The sequence below is a fragment of the Lepisma saccharinum genome, chromosome 23 (genome assembly GCF_977018435.1).
Source record: "Lepisma saccharinum chromosome 23, izLepSacc3.1, whole genome shotgun sequence".
Classification (NCBI taxonomy): domain Eukaryota; kingdom Metazoa; phylum Arthropoda; class Insecta; order Zygentoma; family Lepismatidae; genus Lepisma; species Lepisma saccharinum.
In genome coordinates, this window is record NC_139251.1 from 10,782,041 (window position 1) to 10,804,488 (window position 22,448).

The 22,448-nt window shown below is 39.8% G+C and overlaps 1 protein-coding gene across 3 annotated transcripts in view; it reads left to right on the top strand.

Annotated features, from left to right (window-relative positions):
* Window positions 1-8,743: 8,743 nt before the first annotated feature.
* Window positions 8,744-22,448, top strand: part of Kyat (Kynurenine aminotransferase) — a 73,211-nt gene continuing 59,506 nt past the window's right edge. Inside the window, exons 1-2 of one of the 3 annotated variants that reach the window (XM_083109935.1) lie at window positions 8,744-8,843; window positions 21,627-21,790. In XM_083109935.1, the coding sequence (XP_082966061.1) occupies window positions 21,627-21,790 (164 nt within the window). In that variant the 5' untranslated portion in view covers window positions 8,744-8,843. Of the gene's footprint in view, window positions 8,982-9,350; window positions 9,370-21,626; window positions 21,791-22,448 lie in introns of those variants that run through there. The other 2 variants (XM_083109934.1, XM_083109936.1) reach the window with 2 other exon arrangements.

Consider the following 22,448-nt stretch of genomic DNA (forward strand, 5'->3'; position numbering starts at 1 on the left):
TGACGTACGACAATTCAGTACGTTGTTTCGAAGCCGTTGTGACCAGTGTGTATGTGTGTGTGTGTGCCACCTGTGCACTGCAGTACAGTATTCCATAATTGGCACTATCCTCACCGTACCATGGAACGCTACACATTTGTAGAACTGAGGGACATGCATTTTGTCTACGGCCTTGCAGATGGCAATGGCCGAGCAGCTGCACGCCTTTATCGCGGACGGTATCCGGAGAGGCGACAACCCGACAGCAGGTTGTTTTCGAACGTGCACCGTACCCTTGGTGAATCGGGTGTGTTGCGTGCAGGCCATCATGTCGGTCACCCAAGACATGTGCGCACCGCGGCGGTCGAGGAGGACGTACTTACTCGCGTGGACGACACACCGTCCACTAGCACCCGTAGCATTGCACGTGCAGTGGGAGTATCACAGTCGACAGTGTGGTGTGTCCTTCATGATGATCTGCTGTATCCCTATCATCCACAGCGAGTCCACGCGTTGCAGGCTGGGGATTACCCACGACGTGTGGAATTCTGTCAACGACTGTTGCAGTTTTGTACCGACGATCCCCGTTTTTTGCGCCATGTGCTTTTCACGGACGAGGCAACATTCACCCGTGAGGGCATCTTCAATTGCCGAAACAGCCATGTGTGGGATTATGAAAATCCACATGCAGCAGTCGAGGTGCACCATCAGACCCAGTTTGCAGTGAATATCTGGGCAGGTATCATCGATGAACAGATTATCGGTCCATACCTGCTGCCACCACGTTTAAATGGCCGCCTCTATCGCACCTTTCTTGCATCAGTCCTTCCAGAGCTGCTAGAAGATGTACCCCTCAACGTGCGACATCGTATGTGGTTTCAATTGGATGGAGCGCCTGCACATTTTGATGGCACAGTGCGAACCCTTTTGCACCGTACCTACCCACAGCGCTGGATCGGCAGAGAGGGCCCCGTCCCCTGGCCCGGCCGTTCGCCTGACCTCACACCAATGGATTTCTTCTTGTGGGGCCATGTGAAAACACTCGTCTACGAGACCTCGGTGCCTGACAAGGAAACATTGGTAGCGCAGATACTTGCAGCATCGGCCGAGGTGTGTACCATGCCAGGAATTTTTGATAGGGTTCGCCAGAATTTCCTGCGACGCTATAATGCCTGCATTGAATGTGGTGGTCGTCAATTTGAGCAACTTTTGTAACAACGTCAGTCCGGGGTACGACTACGTACTACGTACTATTCCTATCTGTAAGTGCACCTTTGCGTGCCAATAAACCTCCTGTGCCCGTAGTTGCTGTGTTTGTCCTGCTGGCGCACGACCTCTGTGTGACATCCCCTCGGTGCTGCTACGGGGAATCCCTCGTCCCGCATTTGTTGTCTCCTTGACAGGTACCATTCCCCGTCCGGTCCTCTTTCTCTTTTGTTGAACCGTGCTTTGTTCTTGCGGCGGTGTCTCCCCACTGTGTTTGGGGACTCCCCACGTGCTGCATGTGTTTGTTTCCCGCTGTGCAATTGTTACTTCATGCTTCATAGCTTCTTTTGTCCCTACCGTTGTCGATCCCTTTCCCTTCACTTGTCTTGCGGGACACTCCTATTTCCTTTGTGGAACCCCATGCGCATGCGTTGCGCAGCTGCCGCCTAGTGTTTTTCGGATGGGCGACTTTGGTGTTCCTTTTGACTTCGTTTGTTCCGCCTTTCTATCTTCACTGGTACTGGCTGTACAGAGGTGTGAAGTTCATTTTCACACGTTTTCGGCGTTGTCTAGCTCCTCACGGAGGCATCTCTCGGCAAAGTGGAAGGGGAACTTTCGTCTCTATTTCATGGGAGGTATCTGTGGTTTTCGTTTGTACTATACCTTTAGAATCACCCTGTATATATATATATATATATATATATATATATATATATATAATGGATAAAAGCAAGGAGGGCCAAAAGGGCTAAGTAAAAATCAAATAAGGTTCCGTCTTCTGTTTCTTCTCACACCGATGATGCTATAAATTAGCGAAAATTTTGAATTTTCCTACTGTCCGGTGAGTGTTTCCTTTTACCTTATTTGATTTATATATATATATATATATATATATATATATATATATATATATATATATATATACGAACCAAGTTTCTCAGGAATAATATTTAATAATAATAATGTTTAAATTATTATATAAAATTAAATTAATACTAATTACAATATAAAAATTAATATTATTATTACATGATTAGGTAAAATGACTATAAGAATAGAGATATAAAAGCGCATATTCATTACGTAGCTTATCTGTAGTTAAGATCAGAATAATTTACATATAAACAAGTGACCTGGCAATGAAATTATGTCAAATAGATAAATAGTTGAATATTTATCGAATAACAAAAATGATGTTACATGTAGTTGGAGAAAAGTAAGTTTCTGATTTATATTTTATGCATAAATTATCTTGAGTAGTAGTGCACATAAATCTTCTTTGTAATGTCAATCAAACCCGTATGATCCCAATATAATCCTTGCCTTCTAAAAAGTTCAGAGAAAATTAATAACCATCGATTATTCAACAAATGCTAATATTTTTGGTTCCTTTCTTCTGTTGTGAAACATACAATATGGCCAGGGACGGCGACAGGGGTGGGCATGGGTGGGCAAGCGCCCACCCAAAATTTCCTGTGCCCACCCGATTGCCCACCCAATCAAATTCAATAAGTACATATACTTGGGGATATGTAAATGCTTCAATAAATAAGTGTATTCTGGTGTTCATAACATGTATATTTTACTTGTCAATATCATCTATGCTAGAAATGTTCACATATTATCAACCCATAAAAAGCTATTGAAACAAAAACTGTGATCAAATGAATACTTCCATGATTAAAAGTAGGTAGTAGGCTTAGGAGGCTCAAAATTATGAAGGGTATGATCAAGATTTGATCAGAATTTAGGGTGAACTTGAGGACTGCAGCTTCGGGCCTTCACTGGGAAAGACTGCTTTGAAAAGTACCACACAATGAAAAAAATTGGTACTTCGGATGTGGTAAAAAGTATAATAACAAACCACACAATGTAACTTGGCGAGAAGTTATAACTGAAACTGTGTAGAGGGGATTGGAGTGAGGTCTTGTTCTGTAAGCTCCAGGCCTCCACATACGTATATAAATTCCGGCCTGGGTATGGTTAAAATAATCTCCAAATAAACAAATCAATATCATCATCTTAGCGTTACTTCCTCCGGCTACACAATAAATTATTTCGACTTTTTAATTATTATTAGAATAATTTTATCAAGAAGACTTAGATGGGCAGGCCATGTGACACGAATGGCAGAGGATAGAATAGTTTACAGGATTCTTGTTGGGAAACCTGATGGTAAGCGACCAGTAAGAAGGCCAAGACGAGGATGGAGGGATAACGTTGAGATGAACCTTAAAGACATCAGTAAGGATGGAAAAGACTGGATTGATCTTTCCCTCGATAGGGACAGATGGAAGGCTTGTGTTGCTGCAGCCATAAATCTTCGGGTTTAAGTATGCTAGAGTGTATAATCTAGTTTCAATTAGCTCTGCATTGAAATTCCAGAAGTGTGCCTTCTTTTTTATTTCATTACAATTTTTATATACCTGTCATCTTCAAATATCAATATGGTATACGAAATATCAACTTTATATTCGTTCTACTAATAAGAAGGAATCACAATAATCACTACAATACCGAAGTGAATAAATTTTAATAAACCAGTTATGTATGGAAAAAGCTACATAATTATTCAGTTCTAATGAGTGGCTTATCCTATTTAGAAATCCTCGTTCCACACATAAATTTTGTCACATGAATCATCCAAAAATGTCAACAGAATCTAGATGCAGCTGAAGTAAAGAAAAAAAATGTTATGTCACGAAGTATCCAGAAGATGATTTTGTTAGTTTGTTTTTAAACCCACTTTTATGCTCAGATAGGCTAATCGGGACTGAACCTACAGTTTAAAGTGGAGTCCGAATCAGTGTGCATTTTGCTTCGACCAGAGGAAGGGGGAGTCAAATACAGAACCTCTTCATTATAATGCGACAGCGTTATGCCATTGGGGAAAAAATATACAGAAAGAACTCGCACCAAACGTGTCATTTTATCACCGCAGAAGATGCATCCATTTTAAGAGGGGGATTGCCTGAGACAAATATTTGAGACTTTCGGAAAACAACATCATTATTCACGGAATTAGCTGCCTTGATCCAGTAATGAAACGCTGTGCAAATAAAACTACCACCTCAACTTTCTAAGAGGTATGAACTAATGAAACTCCATTTTTTGAAGAGTAAGTTGTGGTTGATTTGTTATATTTTAAGTCATTTTTCTGCTAAATTTGATAATGATTACGATAAGGTTAATGAAAGCAACGAAGGGGCGTAAACAAACACATGCCGACACTCAAAATATAAACCCTCATGAATTCATAAATTATTACCCTGACAGTGGTTCTAGGCGCCAGGGACTCGTTGCCCTGAACGAATAAAGTTTCCAGGGTATGCTGCACAGGATAGAGGTTGACATTCTAGTGTGTTTGAAATTGTCACGCCATACAACCCAAGTCATCTATGAAAAATATATGAATTATTACTGGTACGGTGATCAACTTCGATTAATTCCTTGTGTGCTAAATCATTGTGTTACCTCAAAAGATATGCACATGTAACCATACGTGTATTGCTTCTTCCGCATTAGTAACATGACTGTTTAGAAAACGAATAGCAACTTAGCTAATAATCTCTTCAATTCTGAACAGATTTTTCAATCTTGCTTGTTTATTACTTATGAGTGATATTTTGTCAAAATAGCCTTTCATTAGCCTAGGAATACTTCACGGACAATGAACAAAGAATTGGTTTTCCGTGTGTGTTTTAAACCATTCCTAATAAGACGTTCATTTTCATCCAAACATTCAGTGGCGGCGATTAGGAGGAGCGTGAAGTGGGGGGTGCAGTTCGCCTCGCCACTTTTTGCCCCCGCACTATGGCCTCTCTATGCTAAGCCTTTCCTACCAAGAAAAGTATATTGTCCTTGCCCCTCAAATGTTGGCACCCAATCGCCACTACTACAAACAATCAGATAGATTTGTCAGTTGTACAAACCCTGTACGGTAGGAAAAGAGACCCCCCAAGGAGTAAGGAAACTCTTCCAGTCAAAAACTCGTACGATGAATATACTATGCTCAGAAACATGCACTAAAATTACGAGAAACTTCACGATTGTCTACCATCGTACTTTCTGTCGCCGAATACATAAAATCAAGTATGTGCCTTGTATTTGCAACACAAGTTTAAACCTAATTCACATTTATTTCACTGTATTAACATGCAAGAAAGAATGTGATTAGAATGTATGGCTGTGCATGGGTAAACACTTCCTTGAAATAATTGTGTCCATTAGAGCAGGGCGCGAAATTTCCGGTCGCCAGGTCGCCATTGGCGACCAAAAGTTTTGGGCTGGCGACTAAAATTTCGTTGTTTCAATGTTTCAAATGTGTGTCAAACACGCCTCAAGACTTCACCTCTTGAGAGAAACGGCAGAAGTTATAGAAGAAATTCAAACACTGAGTGATATCCACACTATTAGGTGGTTAGCCAGCAAAGAACGTGGAAAAGGAGCTCTCTTGCAATCATACAAAGCTGTTGTGACCCATCTTGAACAGGTGGCCCATAGAAAAGACAATGATGGCGCTAAAGCTAAGGATTTGCTGAAAAGTTTGAAGCAATTTAAATTTGTTAAGCTTCTGTACTTCCTTTTGGATTTCTACAGGAAATTGAACCCTTTAAGCGTGGCACTACAAAATAACAATCTTTTGATTTCATCTCTGAAAATAAGAATTGAACACTGTATTTCAGTTTTGGCAATCCTGGAATCTAATGTTGGACCAAGCGAACAAGATTTCTTGGACCATGTATCCATTTCAGGGAAGATCAGGGATGTGCAAGAGTTTCAGACTGTTAGAGGAAACTTAATTAACAATGCGAAGGTGTACATCACAGAAACATTGCCGTCTATGTCAATAGATGCGATTGCATCTCTGCATGTTTTCGACACCTTGGGTTGACCTCCCGAAGAAAATATTCTTCAGTTTGGGATAGAAGAAATAAAGAAGATCTACATATACTTTAACCCGATCCTTTGTAATGACAAAATGGATGTTCTGTCAGCAGAGTGGACAGAATACAAACTTTTGTTTCCTTCTCCAGCTTTGAATCAGACGCTGGAGAAAATCCACAGTGCAGAGTGTTCAGCAAGATTCCCCAACTTGCTCCAGATTTTGACATTTTGTGCTGTTCTACCAGTGAGCACAGCCTCATGTGAGGGAGGTTTCAGCTGTCACAACAGACTCAACACTACTTACAGGAACTCTCTGAAGACTGAGACACTGGATGATTTGCTCAGAGTTTCCGTAAACGGAACCCCCCCCCCCCCCCCATCCTCCCTGTCAGAGTTTGACCCAGCAGCTGCGATTGATAAGTGGTACTTCAGTGCAGAACGACAGCGCTACACAAACATTAATATTTAATAATTGCTCATATTTTTATTATTTATCAATATAAAATAGTGGCGACCAAAGATTTTAGTCCGGCGACTGATTTCAAACTTGAAATTTCATGCCCTGCATTAGAGACAAAGCGCAAGGAAATGGAACAAGATGCGAGAATAGATTAGAAAATAATAAGGAGGAAAACAAGAAAAGGAAAGGGGAAAGAAGTAAGAGGAAAATAGGGAGTGCAAGAGAGAGGGGGGATACATACGTATTATATACTATATATGGTCTTACATTTATACTGCCCACCCTAATCTATCAATATGGAGCTTCTGCCCACCCGGTCGAAAATTTCTGGCGCCGCCCCTGAATATGGCGCACACAGATGTGCATCATCGCACGTCGTACTTGTGTCTTGTCGATTTGGAGTGGGTATGCAGTGTTTCAACCTTTTTAACCAAAAAATACCTACTTTCGTGTTCATTATGTCATCACCAACCATTGATGGATAGCCCCACAAACCATTGACGGATAGCTTCAAAAACCATTCACGATAGCCCCACGAACCATTGACAGATATCCCCAAAAACCATTCACGATAGCCCAATGAAACATTTCCGGCAAGGTTAGATTAGGTTGGATTAGGTTAGGTAAGCATAGTTTAAATAAAAAAAAATTCTTGTAAAAAAAAGGCACATTTGGAAACACTGGCGAGACTTTCGATGCTCGCGTCATCTGCAGGTACATAATGGAAACAACGGCATAATGTTGTCGCTTTGCACAAAATGCAAGTTTATTATATCCAAAGTGCTTATTTCTTGTTGTGAAGCATTCTACGGTGAGAAAATACCTCCATGAACTTTCAAAAAGCTACAGAAACTCGGTAAGTTTCTCGTATCGGACAAACCACTGAAATTTGCTAGTTCATTTAATTTGAATATTCGTACTTACGTATTCTGCATTGAGAAACATTGCTGAATGAGGCATTTCGCTTATTTCATGGAAATAAGCTCTATTTGGTACATATCGAGTAAGTTTTCTCGTTTCTTTTTGCCTTCGGTAACATGCGAAATGGCGGTCACAGTTTCACTACCGTACTCGGCACGCAGTGTTTCCACCCCACTGCACCAAAAAATACCTACATAGCCCCACGAACAATTCCGGTACGTTTAGGTTAGGTAGGGTCACGTATAGGTTAAAATAGTTAAAAATTGGTTTCGAAAAAAATATGCGTAGCCCCACACACCATTCTCGCATAGCCCCACTAACCATTGACACATAGCACCATAAACCATTTGCGGAAACATACCTTCTTCAGTTACAAAAACACGTGTTTGGAAACCTTGACATTCTTCAAGGTCCATGTTCTCTGAAACCACACCTTCGCGATAGTACATAGACCAAAGAGTATTGCGGGCCTCCGTGGCGAAGTCGTTATCACAGCGCGCTACGACGCCAGGGGTCTCGGGTTCGAATCCCGGCATGGGTGTTTATGAATGTGTCTCCATTAATTTTATTGTGTCAACACTCATGGTCATCTTCGCGATTAGTCAAAAGAGGAACAAAAGCGAAGTAAAATAAACTAAATTACTCAAATCGCTCATCAACAAACAGTATTGTAATGCTACTGCGTGTAAAGTTTACATGGATAAACACACCTGAACATAAATTCAAGTATATACTCACCTCTGAAAATGTAACTAGATATCCGAAAGTTTTTTATCATCAATATTAAATACATAAATTACATACGTCGAAATCCACAAATCAGTATGTTTGTGACATTAACTTCAAAACAAACGTATCACAGATTATTACCAGCACACAGATAATAACGCACCACAGATTATTAATAGAGCCCAAAACTACGAGGCCCTTTATCTTTCTCGTAGCATTGAACTATTGTAGACAGGTTACCACACTTTACCACATTTACTTAAACCTTTTTAAAACGTAAAAATCAATCATGTGCTGCTTGTCAAGAATAATCAGAATTGTAGGTAGAATTGCTCATCAATGACAATAGGTTGTTTTGAATTGGCTATTTCGTCATTCCTAATTTTACTATATCAAAACGTTTTTACTAACCCCGTCTAGTTCGCTGCACTTTTTAACAGGGCTATTTTGCAAGGAAAACATGGTGTTCGATCAAAATCACAATAAAACTTATATTCTATATGTTTCTTTAATGTAACTAATAATAAATTACTTTATATCCTTGAGATCAAATCTCTGAATATTAGCTTTTCCAAACAGGTGTTTTCCAATTATCCATCGTATTGCTGGAAGACGAATGAAAACTTAATATCAGCTGGACCAGCTGAACTAGAAAAAAAAAGTAGGTGACTCAAGAGCAATAACCTGTTCCAAGCTATATGTTGCATGTTAAAGTCCTCGTAACGTGGCGTTCAGTGCTTGTCCTTCGGTCCATATTGAACATTTCAATGTGAAATCCTCCCTTGTTCATCTGGAATATGTGAGTTTAAACTTGATTATTTACTTATCCATTCTGGCTTTTTTTTTAAAAAAAACACATTAGCACGTTTTAACATTTTGTTCAAGTGTAAGTACAATTCTGCGCACTTACAAAGATCGTACTTTTCTGCTATCTCATCGTGTTAATAAGTACCGGTAGTAGTATTTTTTTAAAAAATTTATGGCTCGATGTAAGCAAACTGAACGTAATCTTTCTTTACGTAACATTGCTTACACGTATTTATGTATGAAGCGTGGGAGAGATGGCCAACATTTCTAAGTAGTGAGGGTTCCAGTTGATGAAAAGTGCATTCGGCAGGAAACTTACAGTTTCGGAATCTGCAGAATGAATTAAATTGTGCACAGCGACAGAGTGGGTGGAACGTCATGTAGGACCTTGTCTCCCAGTTCTTCACATGACAGCTATTCTTATCTCTAGTAGAAATTATACAAGTGTGATGTTCATTTTGTCCAACCTCACAATTGTTTGAACCATATACCGTGCGTCCATTTCGATCTGCAGCCGAGAGATCGGGAGAAGCGTGGCGGGCGGCACTGACGGAGATGCCGACATTTGCGGCCTGAAATGCCCGCTTATTTTTATGGACATATGCAGACATTTATATAAATATTGCAAAACGAGCACTAACCTGTGTTATAGGAGTATGGTTTTAATTTTAGTAGCTTAGTGACTGTATGTGCCGATGATTTTGACACGCCCACCTCTTGTGAAACACGGCGTAGAGGTTTGTTTGGAGAACGTTCTAACGCTGCACCAATATCATCGAGTTTTGCTTCGGTTAGAATCCGTCGTTTTTGCTTAAGTGTTTTAAAATTTAACGATACAGTTTCTCGTAATTTAAGGACAAGATGTCTAACCGTATCTTTGTGTTTAGTTGAAACGCATGGGAATTTCTGTACAAATTACCTACACACGTCTCGACACGAGTTTGTTTTCACGTAGGTACGTGTCATACATAAAAAAATCTTTGTTCTAACGTGAATCTTGCGGCTGGCATTCCAATCGTCTCACTGACACGTCACACATACACACTACAATAACACAAACAAGTAACTGCAAGTAACCAAGAATAACACTCTTGCGCACAGTACGAAATTAACATGCTCTTGGTTTACATTGCTCGCCACTATACAGGGTGCTTGGAAATTCCCCTTACAAACTTCTAGGGCAAGTAGAGGGGACTGAGTAGACAATATTTGGAATAGGAACCCATGTCCGGAAACGTACAGTTTCCGTTCTACAACCATGACAATGTATCGGATGTGCCTGTGTTGGTATGCAACCGGGTACGCAGAACATGACGTCAGAAGATCAGCTGATGGCACGTGACGTCTACAAATTGTTGCGTTCCACTGTTGACACAGGTGTTGATCATTGAATACAGTAGTACGTTTCTTTTTTGTTCCCTTGGCATTGTTACCAAATAAATTTGTTTGTATTATGGACTGAGTCACAAATCATTCACTTCTGTACCTTACGTAACAACTCATTTGACATGGTTGTAATAAATGATTACACTTTAGGTCATCAGGTGATCTTGTAACGTCATGTACTGCCTACCCGGTTGCATACCAACACAGGCACATCCGACACATTGCCATGGTTGTAGCACGGAAACTGTACGTTTCCGGACATGGGTTCCTATTCCAAATATTGTCTACTCAGTCCCCTCTACTTGCCCTAGAAGTTTGTAAGGGGAATTTCCGAGCACCCTGTATTTACAACTCTGTCTTCATCTAGTCGCGAAGGAACAAAAAACTCGAGCTCGGAGATTTCGGATTGCAAGGAAGCTCACGAACACTATTGACTTTTAATGGTTTCTTCTACAGCGTAACCTTGATACAGTGTTGCACATTCAAAACCTCCAAACGATCCCCATCGGCACAAAACTCTTTCAAGGATATAAACTTAAGCAGGACGTTACTGGTCAAAACTATGATTAAAATGTTTTATTATCTGTGGCTCTTAACATCGTTTCTAAAGCGTATTTATTTGTGCATATAAGAGCAGAACTTGGATGAATTACAGAAGAACTTTTGCGTGTTATAACACAGGTTAGTGATCGTTTTGCAATATTTATATAAATGTCTGCATATGTCTATAAAAATAAGCGGGCATTACAGGCCGCAAATGTCGGCATCTCCGTCAGCGCCGCCTGCCACGCTTCTCCCGATCTCTCGGCTGCAGATCGAAATGAACGCACTTGACATTAATTTTCTTGCTTTTATACAAATTTTGGAGATCTTCAGTACACGCAAGTTAGATAATAAATATATGATATTATATCTTTTTACATATTCATGTAATAATAAAAATGCAATATTATTTAATTTAAATATTTAATTAGTATTTAATTTAATTACAACTTAGTTATATTAATTTAAAGATTTACATTATTGTTGCTATTATTATTATTATTGAGACGGTTGGTTCAGATCCCCCTCCGAAAAAAATTCTAGATACATGCCTGAACGTGGACTACCTGTTGAGGCAGCATATACGAATACGAATATGTTTGTCCTCTTCAACGCATTGCCCTGGGAGGGGGGGGGGGGGGTTGGCAGAGGGTACGCCTAATCAGTGGCGAGCGTGTTGTGTGGTAGACTCTCGTCTCTGGGTTCCATTCGATTTTGGTTATTTAGCGTCGCTTTTTACAACTATTGGCTAATCGCGAAGATGAAGTTACGTGATGATATGATAAAATTGTTGAATGGAGACTGCCAAAGAACACGTCCAGGCTTGGATTTGAACTCTGGTGTCATAGCGCACTTTGCTGATCGCTGCGCCACAGAGTACGGCGCGCTAAATTACAAAAAAAAAAATACTAATTATTGGTGTCGTTTTTTACTCGTATTTCTCGCGACGGTGAATAATGAAATATTTTATTTGCTTATTTAGCTCTTGTTTCAGATACACACTTGCTTGTTAAAGTTGTTTTTTGTTACGTCCACTTCATGCACAAAGGCTAACCGTGAATGTGTCTAGAGTTTAAAGTGGGATCAGAACCACTATATGCTTTACAGGGCGACGACGTTGGTTTAACATATACCCACCACAAAAGATAAACCACAGTGAAAACGGCAATTCGTTGATATGCACAAAACAATTATTTATACACTCATACATACCTAAATACGTATATGTAAATACCAGGCTCCCGTGGTATAGTGCTTATCACAGCACACTACGATCCCAGGAGGCCGGCTTCGAATCCCGACCTGAGCATGGATGTTATTTCTGAGTGTCTGTACATTGAGTTAATCACTCTTCTTCATGATTAGCCAAAAAAGTGGCAGAAAAGCGAAGAGTAAACAACATCAACCATCATATTCACACACATTTATACAGGGTGTCCCACGAACGGCGCAACTGGGAATTAAGAGTGGCTTTACTTGTAACCGAAACCTGTACATACATAAGTCATACACCAAATGTTAGCCCTGTCCAAGTAGATATTTTTAAACATAGAAACAACAAACGGGGTGCAGTGTTGTTCATGCAGTGTTGCCAAATGTAAGTGAAAGTGTAAATTTATTTTTCCACAAAGCATGGAAAATTGCATGTCAAACATTCGTACGGAAATTTGGACGTCAATTTCCACCTTGGGTAGGTGGACTATTTCGCATGGTTACCAGGAGTAGGTAAGTAACACTATTTTCACCATAATTTTCACTTTCTTTTTTTTTTTCCTGTTTCCAGTATTTCCATGTCATAGACCATCACTAAACATACCTTTTGTTGCCTTCAAACATCAACAGTGTTGCCACTGTACCTCATATTTTTTTTAAAACACCCATTTGGACCGGTACGCCTTTACGAGGCATTTCAGGATTGGCTATACGCGAAAACGATCGGTTTTCTTCTCTGAACTATAGATGGCGAAATAGTCCACCTACCCAAGGTGGAAATTGACGTCCAAATTTCCGTATGAATGTTTGACATGCAATTTTCCATGCTTTGTGGAAAAATAAATTTACACTTTCACTTACATTTGGCAACACTGCATGAACAACACTGCACCCCGTTTGTTGTTTCTATGTTTAAAAATATCTACTTGCACAGGGCTAACCTTTGTTGTATGACTTATGTATGTACAGGTTTCGGTTACAAGTAACGCCACTCTTAATTCCCAGTTGCGCCGTTCGTGAGACACCCTGTAGTATATATTTCGAGAACTAGACGAGCATTTACAATCCCTCCACACTCTTTAACTGGGGTGGGGCTACAAAAGTATTTTGCCTCTTCGCTTCCTGTAGCGCTTGTCGTTTCCTCATTCCCTAACGGAGCAGCGAAAGGGTTCAATCAGATCGAGTGAACGGGAGAGCGAGGTTTATACATTCAGGGAAAGCAACACAAGTGAGTTGTAAAAATAAGGGAAGCAAAGTAATAATTACTATCAGAGCAAAAGTTAAAATGGGATTAGCAACAGTACATAAACGATCAAGCGCATTGTTGGCTCTGAATATAAAGGGGAACACGTTGCCCGGTAATTAGACCTGCGAATACAAGTATTTGGACATAGAAGTGCGTTAAACGTTGCGAAGAAAAAAAGGTGCAAAACTTAATAGAGAGCGCTATGGATCTTGTATCGCAGATCTTTGGTGATTTGAAGTCTGCCAGGACTAAGCTGCAAATTCTCAGTCGAGAAACTACAAGTGCATATCATGCCCCAATTCGGAGAAAACTGCTTTCGGGACTTTGCGAATCATATAGAAATCTACACGAAGCAGAAAGGTACTTAGCAAAATTTGTCAATTTGGACGAGCGTTACTCGCATCGTGCATATCGGATACAAACAAACCAGTTGTTTACACTATGGACTTTCAAGGATTATTTTTACAGCTCTTCTTTCATCTATCGCCTCGTGTCTTATCAATCTTATTCAGTTTTAAGATGCGGTTATTTCATTCAGACGGACGGCCAACCTCGAGTATTGTATTCTATCAGCAGGAGAGAAATTGTTAAGATGACTGACGAAACGCTTCGAGTTAATGCTTTTGATGTGCTGGTTAATGGTTTCCACATGATTGTTGAAAGTTCAGTGAGAAGAAGCAATGTGGAGACCAAAAATGAAGCTGCTGTTCTCACACAAGACGAGCACGTGAAGATTACAGAGACGATGAAAACAGATAGAATTGTACTCAACAAGGATCCAAACTTCTTTTTGAGTGAGACCAATGAAAACATTACGAAGAGAACGAACATTGATTTAAAAGAAAATGATATTCTACTAGTTAATGTAGAAGATTGGCATTGGGACCCCAACTCACACTCGCACCCAATTCGTGGCCAAGAGATAAATTTGCCTCAAGGAGAAGCCCTGGTCCTCACTCTTTCTCCTGCATGGAGGGTGAAAGATAATGAATCGCCAGGTGCATACATTGTAAATGACGAGCGTAGATATGGCATCGCTGCTAGGGCACTGAGCACTTCGCAGTCGCTCAGAAAGGCCACCGACGACCAGAATGAGTGCACTGGAAAAGAAGAGAGCGTCAAAGGGTCAAGCAGCCACTTGCCGCAGAGAGATTTTAAACTAAACCGTGATTTGCCGATAAAACCCCTGGAAATGAACTATATTATAGATTGTGCAGCACCCTGTGCTTGCTGCGACAGATATTTTGAAGGGAAAGCGAGGAGAACAATACAGGAAGCAACGAGTATTCCTCAGAAGGAAGAACTTGACAAGATTGCCGAGGCCGTGACTTGTCAGCTGGCAGAAGACCGTGGCAGAAGACCTACGGATCATGACGAGAGGGAACCGACATCTGAGTATTCTTCTAGCTACGTACACAAAAGCGGTGACATTTACTGCGAACTCTTGTCCCACGGCGTACAGTTTCCTTACAATGCAAGAGAACTTGAAAACATGTCCGAGGCCGTGACGCATCAGCTGACGGAAGACCGCGCAGGTCCACGCACGAATCATGGAGACGCTCTGTCTGCCGATGTGAAACCACCTGGAGAAGCCAGCACATCGAAGGAAGGAAGCACTGCTAGGAACGTCTACAGAAGAGGCGACGACTACAGTAGAATTTCTTCCCACGGCGTGCAGGTCGCTCTAAAGGAAAAACATCATGAGAGGAATTTTGAGGCCACGACACGTCAAATGGCAGAAGATCGTGAGGAATCGACCACGAATAATGAAGGTGCTCTGTCTGCCGATGTGAAACCACCTGGAGAAGCCAGCACATCGAAGGAAGGAAGCACTGTTAGGAACATCTACACAAGAGGCGACGACTACAGTAGAATTTCTTCCCACGGCGTGCAGGTCACTGAAAAGGATAAACGACATCATGAGAGGATTTATGAGGCCAGGACACGTCAAATGGCAGAAGATCGTGAGGAATCGACCACGAATTGTGAAGGCGCTCTGGCAGTTGATGCGATCTCGCCCACAGACACTCAAGATTCGGGGGACGATGCAACGCAACACGAAACTACTAAAATGGATCGCTTTGATGGAATTAAGGTTCAAGTAGAGGAAACAACGTCCTCGCAGCTTGCAGATGAAGATTCGCGCTCTCGACGGGGTGAAAAGTTTATCAGGACTTACGTTAGTGCTGAGTGGGAGGACACGATGGTGATGGTTAACTGCGCTGTTCAAGCAAAAAAATCCTCTTCAATGAAGAGCTTGAAAGGGAAATTTTTGAAGAAAAGCGCGTTAACCGTCTTCCAGAAGGAGGTTGCCAGCTTGGAAGCAGCATTAGTATGGAGGTGCGGGGAGCTTCAATCGAAACAGGAGGAAGAGCTGCAATACTTCCTGCTCTCCAAAAAAAACAACAGAGCACATTACACATTGAAATTCGCTACGTTCCAATGCAAGACTGTAAAACTGTTCAGGAGGAATCTAATGAACCATATAGAACGAGAGTTCAGGAGGATTCTGGAAGAGAGAAGTTTCTACGAGATGGTTGGGAAGAAAAAGGAGAAGCCGCTTATGCCTTGTTACTATTGCATTCAGTGTCGGCGGGGCTCCGTGGGAAGTCCACCACGAGAGGAGCGAACCCCCCCGGCACCTGAGATTTTAACTTTCGCAGGGAAAAGAGGGCAAATGATAGTTGTCCATACCGAAAACCAGAAGAAGAGAAAGGCAAACGGCGACAAAGAAGCTGAAAAGAGCGAAGATAGTCCCATATCCATAGTTTATAACAGTGAATGGAAGCGTGCGGAGGAAGAAATTAGTCAGTTCGTGGACTCCCAGAAGTCCTCACTGCAGAAAAAGCTGTTTTCTACAAGTGGGCTATCTAGATTTGACAAAAAGATCCAGGATTTGGAAGCAAGCCTTAAACGAAAGCTTTCGGACGAACAGATGGCTTCCGAAAACAGACTCAAATATTATTTTGAACAACCCAAGCGACTCGACCATGAACATGCTGTGCGGTTCATGAAAAGTCATTGCCTGTCAATTAAGGAAACGAAAAAGAATCTGATTGAAGAGCTGAAGTTGGATTTTAGAATCCTTGAGAAGGAGATGGAGTTGTATAAGGTCAAGACAGAGTGCTGGAGAAGGTTGTCATGTTTCTGCCGCAGGAATTTCTGCTTGTCGAGTGAAAGTGGCTTATGAACATATAATTGCACGGATTCCGTTGGAGTGATATTGTTATTTCTGAGGTAGATAGATGAAGAAGCATTCAATTTGAGATTCAAATCCGTCTGTAATTATAAGCAAATAAAGAAAAATCTTTGTTATGTGTTATCATATGAAGGGTGTTGAATATTATATGCCTAAGGTTCTATTGCTACAATTATATCTTGAAAAGGATAATCATGAATTTTACGACTTTGGCACTAATGTCCACTTTAGTTTTCTTTAATGCACCATGTAGCTATATTATTATTAAGAGAGTTTTTATAAACTATTTAACAAATATAATTTTAAAATTAAACGTGCCCCATAAAATGTTTTAGTTTTCGGCACATTTTAAGAATTTCGCAGAAATTTATCTATTTTGCATTAATTCTTCTCCCTGCCTGTTTCTAAACAACGTAACTGGGCGTACACTTGACTGTTTCGTTGACATTTTTTCTCAATTCTGGAAATATTACACTGCGGAAAACTAAGTTAGAAGTTTAAGTCTGCTTTATGCACTGGTAGGCAAATCGGCGCTGGACCTATAATTTAAAGTGAGACCCGAACAACTATATGCCGTTGGGGGTATCGAACTCGGGGGGGTCTTTCTTTACCACTACGGAATCGAAGAGGCCCTCGAGAAACAAAACGAATTAAAGTGAAGAAGGTTCTGATTTTTTCTTTGGGGGGGGGGGGGCAGGGGGCTTATAGTGACTTCAATTTCTGGATTCAAATATAAAAAGGAAATGCATATATTTGGAAGGAAATGTATTTTTTTAATGGGGGAGTAGATTGTTGCATATTATTTATTATAAATATTACTGGTAGTAATAAGTAGAAGAGAACATTAAAATATATACATACAAAAGAGATTTTCATTAGGGCGCTAAATGTTGAGACGACCAAACGAAAACAGAATGGAAGAGATGAATCTCTGGTACAAGATTGTGAAGAAGGAGATGAAGTTCTGCAAAGAAAGAAAACGATGCTGGATCATCGTTCTGCCGCTGCCATTTTTGTCTTTGGTAGTGGGCAGTTGTTTACGTGATGTTTAGTGGACTATGTCTTGTGTCATGAAGACGGTCATCCAGAGATTGAAAGGAAGAGGAAAAGAAGAGAAATAAGATAAGAGATATGAGATATGTATTAAGTAAAGTGAACACACTTTGTTGCATCTTTTCGTTATATTACCTTTTTTATCCACTTTTTACCCCCTCTTTTTTGTTTCAGCACATTTTTCCTACTCTTTTTTTCATGTTTTGTTAAAAAATATTGGACAGAAAAAAAAATTCACTCTTTTTGAGCAGCTATATAAAATCCTATAGTCTCATTTTGTAGAGCGGAACGAGAGCTATAAAATAGTACAATATAATCATTGCAGACCCAATAGTTCTTAAGATAATGTAGCAAAACCCGTGAGAGAAAACACAAACTTCAACGTAACCTATTCGGCAGAACCACCGTTCTCTATGCGGTCCGCGCGCATTATATACAGAAGGCGGGCGCTAATTAATCCCCCATCAAAATACGCCGAATTGCAAAATCAAAATAAATTAGGAATATGTAAATTCATATACCTTTCTTGAAATTTCCTTGTACTTTCTTTGGAAGAACCAAATCCTTCACTTCCTTCATACCAGCCGAGGGAGACAACCCCCACCCCCCAACGAACTGGCGGTACGCTCAGGCTCTAAGGAGGCAAATTAAACCCTTTCGAGGATAGCAACTCAAAACTTCAAGCTCCAGCCAAGTAAACAGGAGCAAAAACGTCTTCCCTACCCTAGAAACTCAGCTGTTGCAGTTGCAGCAGGAATAAGCATATCCCAAAGACGAAAGCAACAATTTTTTCCACTCCTACCTACACTCAGAGAACTAAATGCGTCATATAGATTGATGTACCAGAATCCATCGATTGATGCACTAAAGTGTGTTTTGTAGCTTCTTCAAGGAATCAGATTCACATTTGATGCATTGTGGTGCATTTTTGCATATCGTGAAAGAAACACCAAAGTGCATCATTTGATTCAAGTGAGTATTTCTTTCAGTCAAGATGCACTTTAATGCATCAGCTGATGCGTTTTGATGCTTCATGTAGCTCAGACGAAACGTTTAAGTGCATCATCCAAGAAGATGCAGGAAGGTGCATCAAGGAACATCAAGTGATGCATTAAAGTACATCTCGACTGAAAAAAAAACCTCACTTGAATCAAATGGTGCACTTTGGTGTTTCTTTCACGACATACAAAAATGCACCAAAATGCATGAAATGTGAATCTGATTCTTTGAAGAAGCTACAAAACACACTTTAGTGCATCAATCGATGCATTCTGGTGCATCAATCGATATGATGCATTTATTTCTCTGAGTGTAGCACCACCCTTCAAAAGAAAAGCCAAGTTACACGGGACGTTACTTACACCAGTAAGAATGATGATGATGAAGACAGTATGGAATAAAGTCATTTTATCAGCACCTTCTTGAAAACATTTTCAGAAACATTTTTTTTTCCTTTCCCGACCATAATTTGCACCTTAAAATCCTTTCCCGAATCATGACACATTCATGCCTGATCATGGTTCAAACCTGGGGTCTCTGGCTTGTTAGGGTGATGCTCAGAGCACTCAGCCACGGTGGCCGTCAACAGTGTTTCCCATTGTTGCATACGCAAATCCGTGCGTTCATTTCGATCTGCAGCCGAGAGATCGGGAGAAGCGTGGCGGGCGGCGCTGACGGAGATGCCGACATTTGCGGCCTGTAATGCCCGCTTATTTTTGTAGACATATGCAGACATTTATATAAATATTGCAAAACGATCACTAACCTGTGTTATAACACGCAAAAGTTCTTCTGTAATTCATCCAAGTTCTGCTCTTATATACACAAAAAAATACGCTTTAGAAACTATGTTAAGAGCCACAGATAATAAAACATTTTAATCATAGTTTTGACCAGTAACGTCCTGCTTAAGTTTATATCCTTGAAAGAGTTTTGTGCCGATGGGGATCGTTTGGAGGTTTTGAATGTGCAACACTGTATCAAGATTACGCTGTAGAAGAAACCGTTAAAAGTCAATAGTGTTCGTGAGCTTCCTTGCAATCCGAAATCTCCAAGCTCGATTTTTTTGTTCCTTCGCGGCTAGATGAAGACAGAGTTGTAAATATAGTGGCGAGCAATGTAAACCAAGAGCGTGTTAATTTCGTACTGTGCGCAAGAGTGTTATTCTTGGTTACTTGCAGTTACTTGTTTGTGTTACTGTAGTGTGTATGTGTGACGTGTCAGTGAGACGATTGGAATGCCAGCCGCAAGATTCACGTTAGAACAAAGATTTTTTTATGTATGACACGTACCTACGTGAAAACAAACTCGTGTCGAGACGTGTGTAGGTAATTTGTACAGAAATTCCCATGCGTTTCAACTCCACACAGATATACGGTTAGACATCTTGTCCTTAAATTACGAGAAACTGTATCGTTAAATTTTAAAACACCTAAGCAAAAACGACGGATTCTAACCGAAGCAAAACTCGATGATATTGGTGCAGTGTTAGAATGTTCTCCAAACAAACCTCTACGCCGTGTTTCACAAGAGGTGGGCGTGTCAAAATCATCGGCACATACAGTCACTAAGCTACTAAAATTAAAACCATACTCTTATAACACAGGTTAGAGCTCGTTTTGCAATATTTATATAAATGTCTGCATATGTCCATAAAAATAAGCGGGCATTTCAGGCCGCAAATGTCGGCATCTCCGTCAGTGCCGCCCACCACGCTTCTCCCGATCTCTCGGCTGCAGATCGAAATGGACGCACGGTACATGTATTTAAATAATCTGTCAACCTTAATCGCTGGTGTTGTTCGAAACTAGCTAGCAGGATTTCATGAAATAAGATGAATTTGTTTTTTTATTATTATTGATATGTGGGCCCTTTATGACTGGGTGACTATTCAAAAAATTGCAAGTGTTATTAATCCAAATCCCATTGAATTTATATTTATGCTTAATAATGCCCTGAGGCAAGTTTTTCACAGTTTAGCTTTTATTATTCTCAAGGAAGGAAAATAAATCTGCATGGAAAATAAAACAGAATTCTCTCAGTTCGTTTATTTGTTAGTGTCCTTTATAAAATAATTATGTGACAGACTGCAATAATCTTGGTAACAGTCAGTTATAAGGAAAACACATTTCTTCAATTTATTTATTAATTTATTTACTCAGAAGAAACTAATTGAATTATGGTGCTTTTAAGAGCATATTTTGGCATATTTGGCCATTTCTACATGATAAAGTTATTTCATGGATTTTCGGTCATATTCAGCATATTTTCTCTTTTTCAAGAAATATACAGTCATTTTCCAAGTCGATTCGTTCTTACTCCCATGTTCACTCGGCTTTTTTTTTTTGACTCCAGCAAAATCTTTTTTTAATTTGTCATTGAAAATTTACAGAAAGTATTCATTGTGCATTTTAACTCATCAGGGCCCATAAAGTGAACTAAAAATAGTATGTATATGAAAACATTTCAGCATAAGTTAGATAATAATGTTTGAAACAGTATAGTTATAAGGACATATTTTACAAACTATAGTGCATATTTTGTAAAATTTTAGGTTATATAGCATGTTTTGGTGATTTTTTGTTCAAAAAATCCTAGTCCTAGTCATTACATATATTTTGTTTCCTTTTTCTTTCTTAGAGCCTAATAAATAATAATAAATGATTACAAGATAAATGTACTTTCAATTTTAATTGCGATTTAAATCAACCCACCGTGCTTAAAACACAAATGAATCCTTTGTCAATGAGTATATGCATCTCAACCATAGGAATTAGGCAGTCTGAGAACATAGTACAAGTTTGCATTTATCACAAATGTTTTTTTCTTATTATTATTTGGCATAGCTCTGTCATAGAGGGTACAAACGTGAATGTTAGATGATTATGTTAATACACACAATAACCAAAAAAGTTTTACCCATTCTCCAAGATTAGTTTATTTTCTTTTGATTTACTAATTCAAATCTGGCTTAAAAATATTTTTTTCCTCACTTGCAGATGCTGAGTAGTACTCGACAACGATTGCTGGCACGAGTGAAAGAACTTGCACACCAACTTCATCAGAGCATACAACTTGAGAGATCCATTCAAACTACTGCAACAATGAGTGGTGATAAATTTGGCTTACCTCCTCGATATCAAGGATCAGAGAAGAGTGTATGGTAGATACAATTATTTTTTATTTCCATTATGATAATGCTCATCATATTTACATTCTGACCTTTTTTTTTACATTTTTTTTTCTAACCATAGCCTGAAAAGTTTCTTTGATTCATTTGGTTTGTTTTACTTCGCTTTTCTGCCACTTTTGGCTAATCACGAAGATGAAGATGAGTGATGATATGATGAAATGAATGAAGGGACACTCACAAAGAAGGGTGCCTCCCCGATGGCGCAGTGGTTGTGTCATTGCATTGTAATCAAGGGGTGCTGGTGGAGGAACATAGTGGTTCGGATACCACTTTAAACTGTGTGTCCAGCCCCGATTAACCTTATCTGCATAAAGTGGGCTTAAAACACCAACTCAATCAATCAATCAACTTGCAAAGAACACCCATGCCCAGGCTGGTATTCGAGTATGATGTGCTAACCACTCTGCCACGGAGGCCTACCAAAAAGCTTCAATACATAATTACAGAATACAATGAAGCAAAACTACATTTAATGCAGTCATATTTCATATTTTTGTTATTTAACCTCAATTTTCTTCCAGTTTTGGCTAATTATGATGATGAGGATGAATGATGATTTGATGATGAAATTGATGATGGATGATTGACACTCTCAAAGAATGTCCATGATCAGGCTGTCATGTGTGAA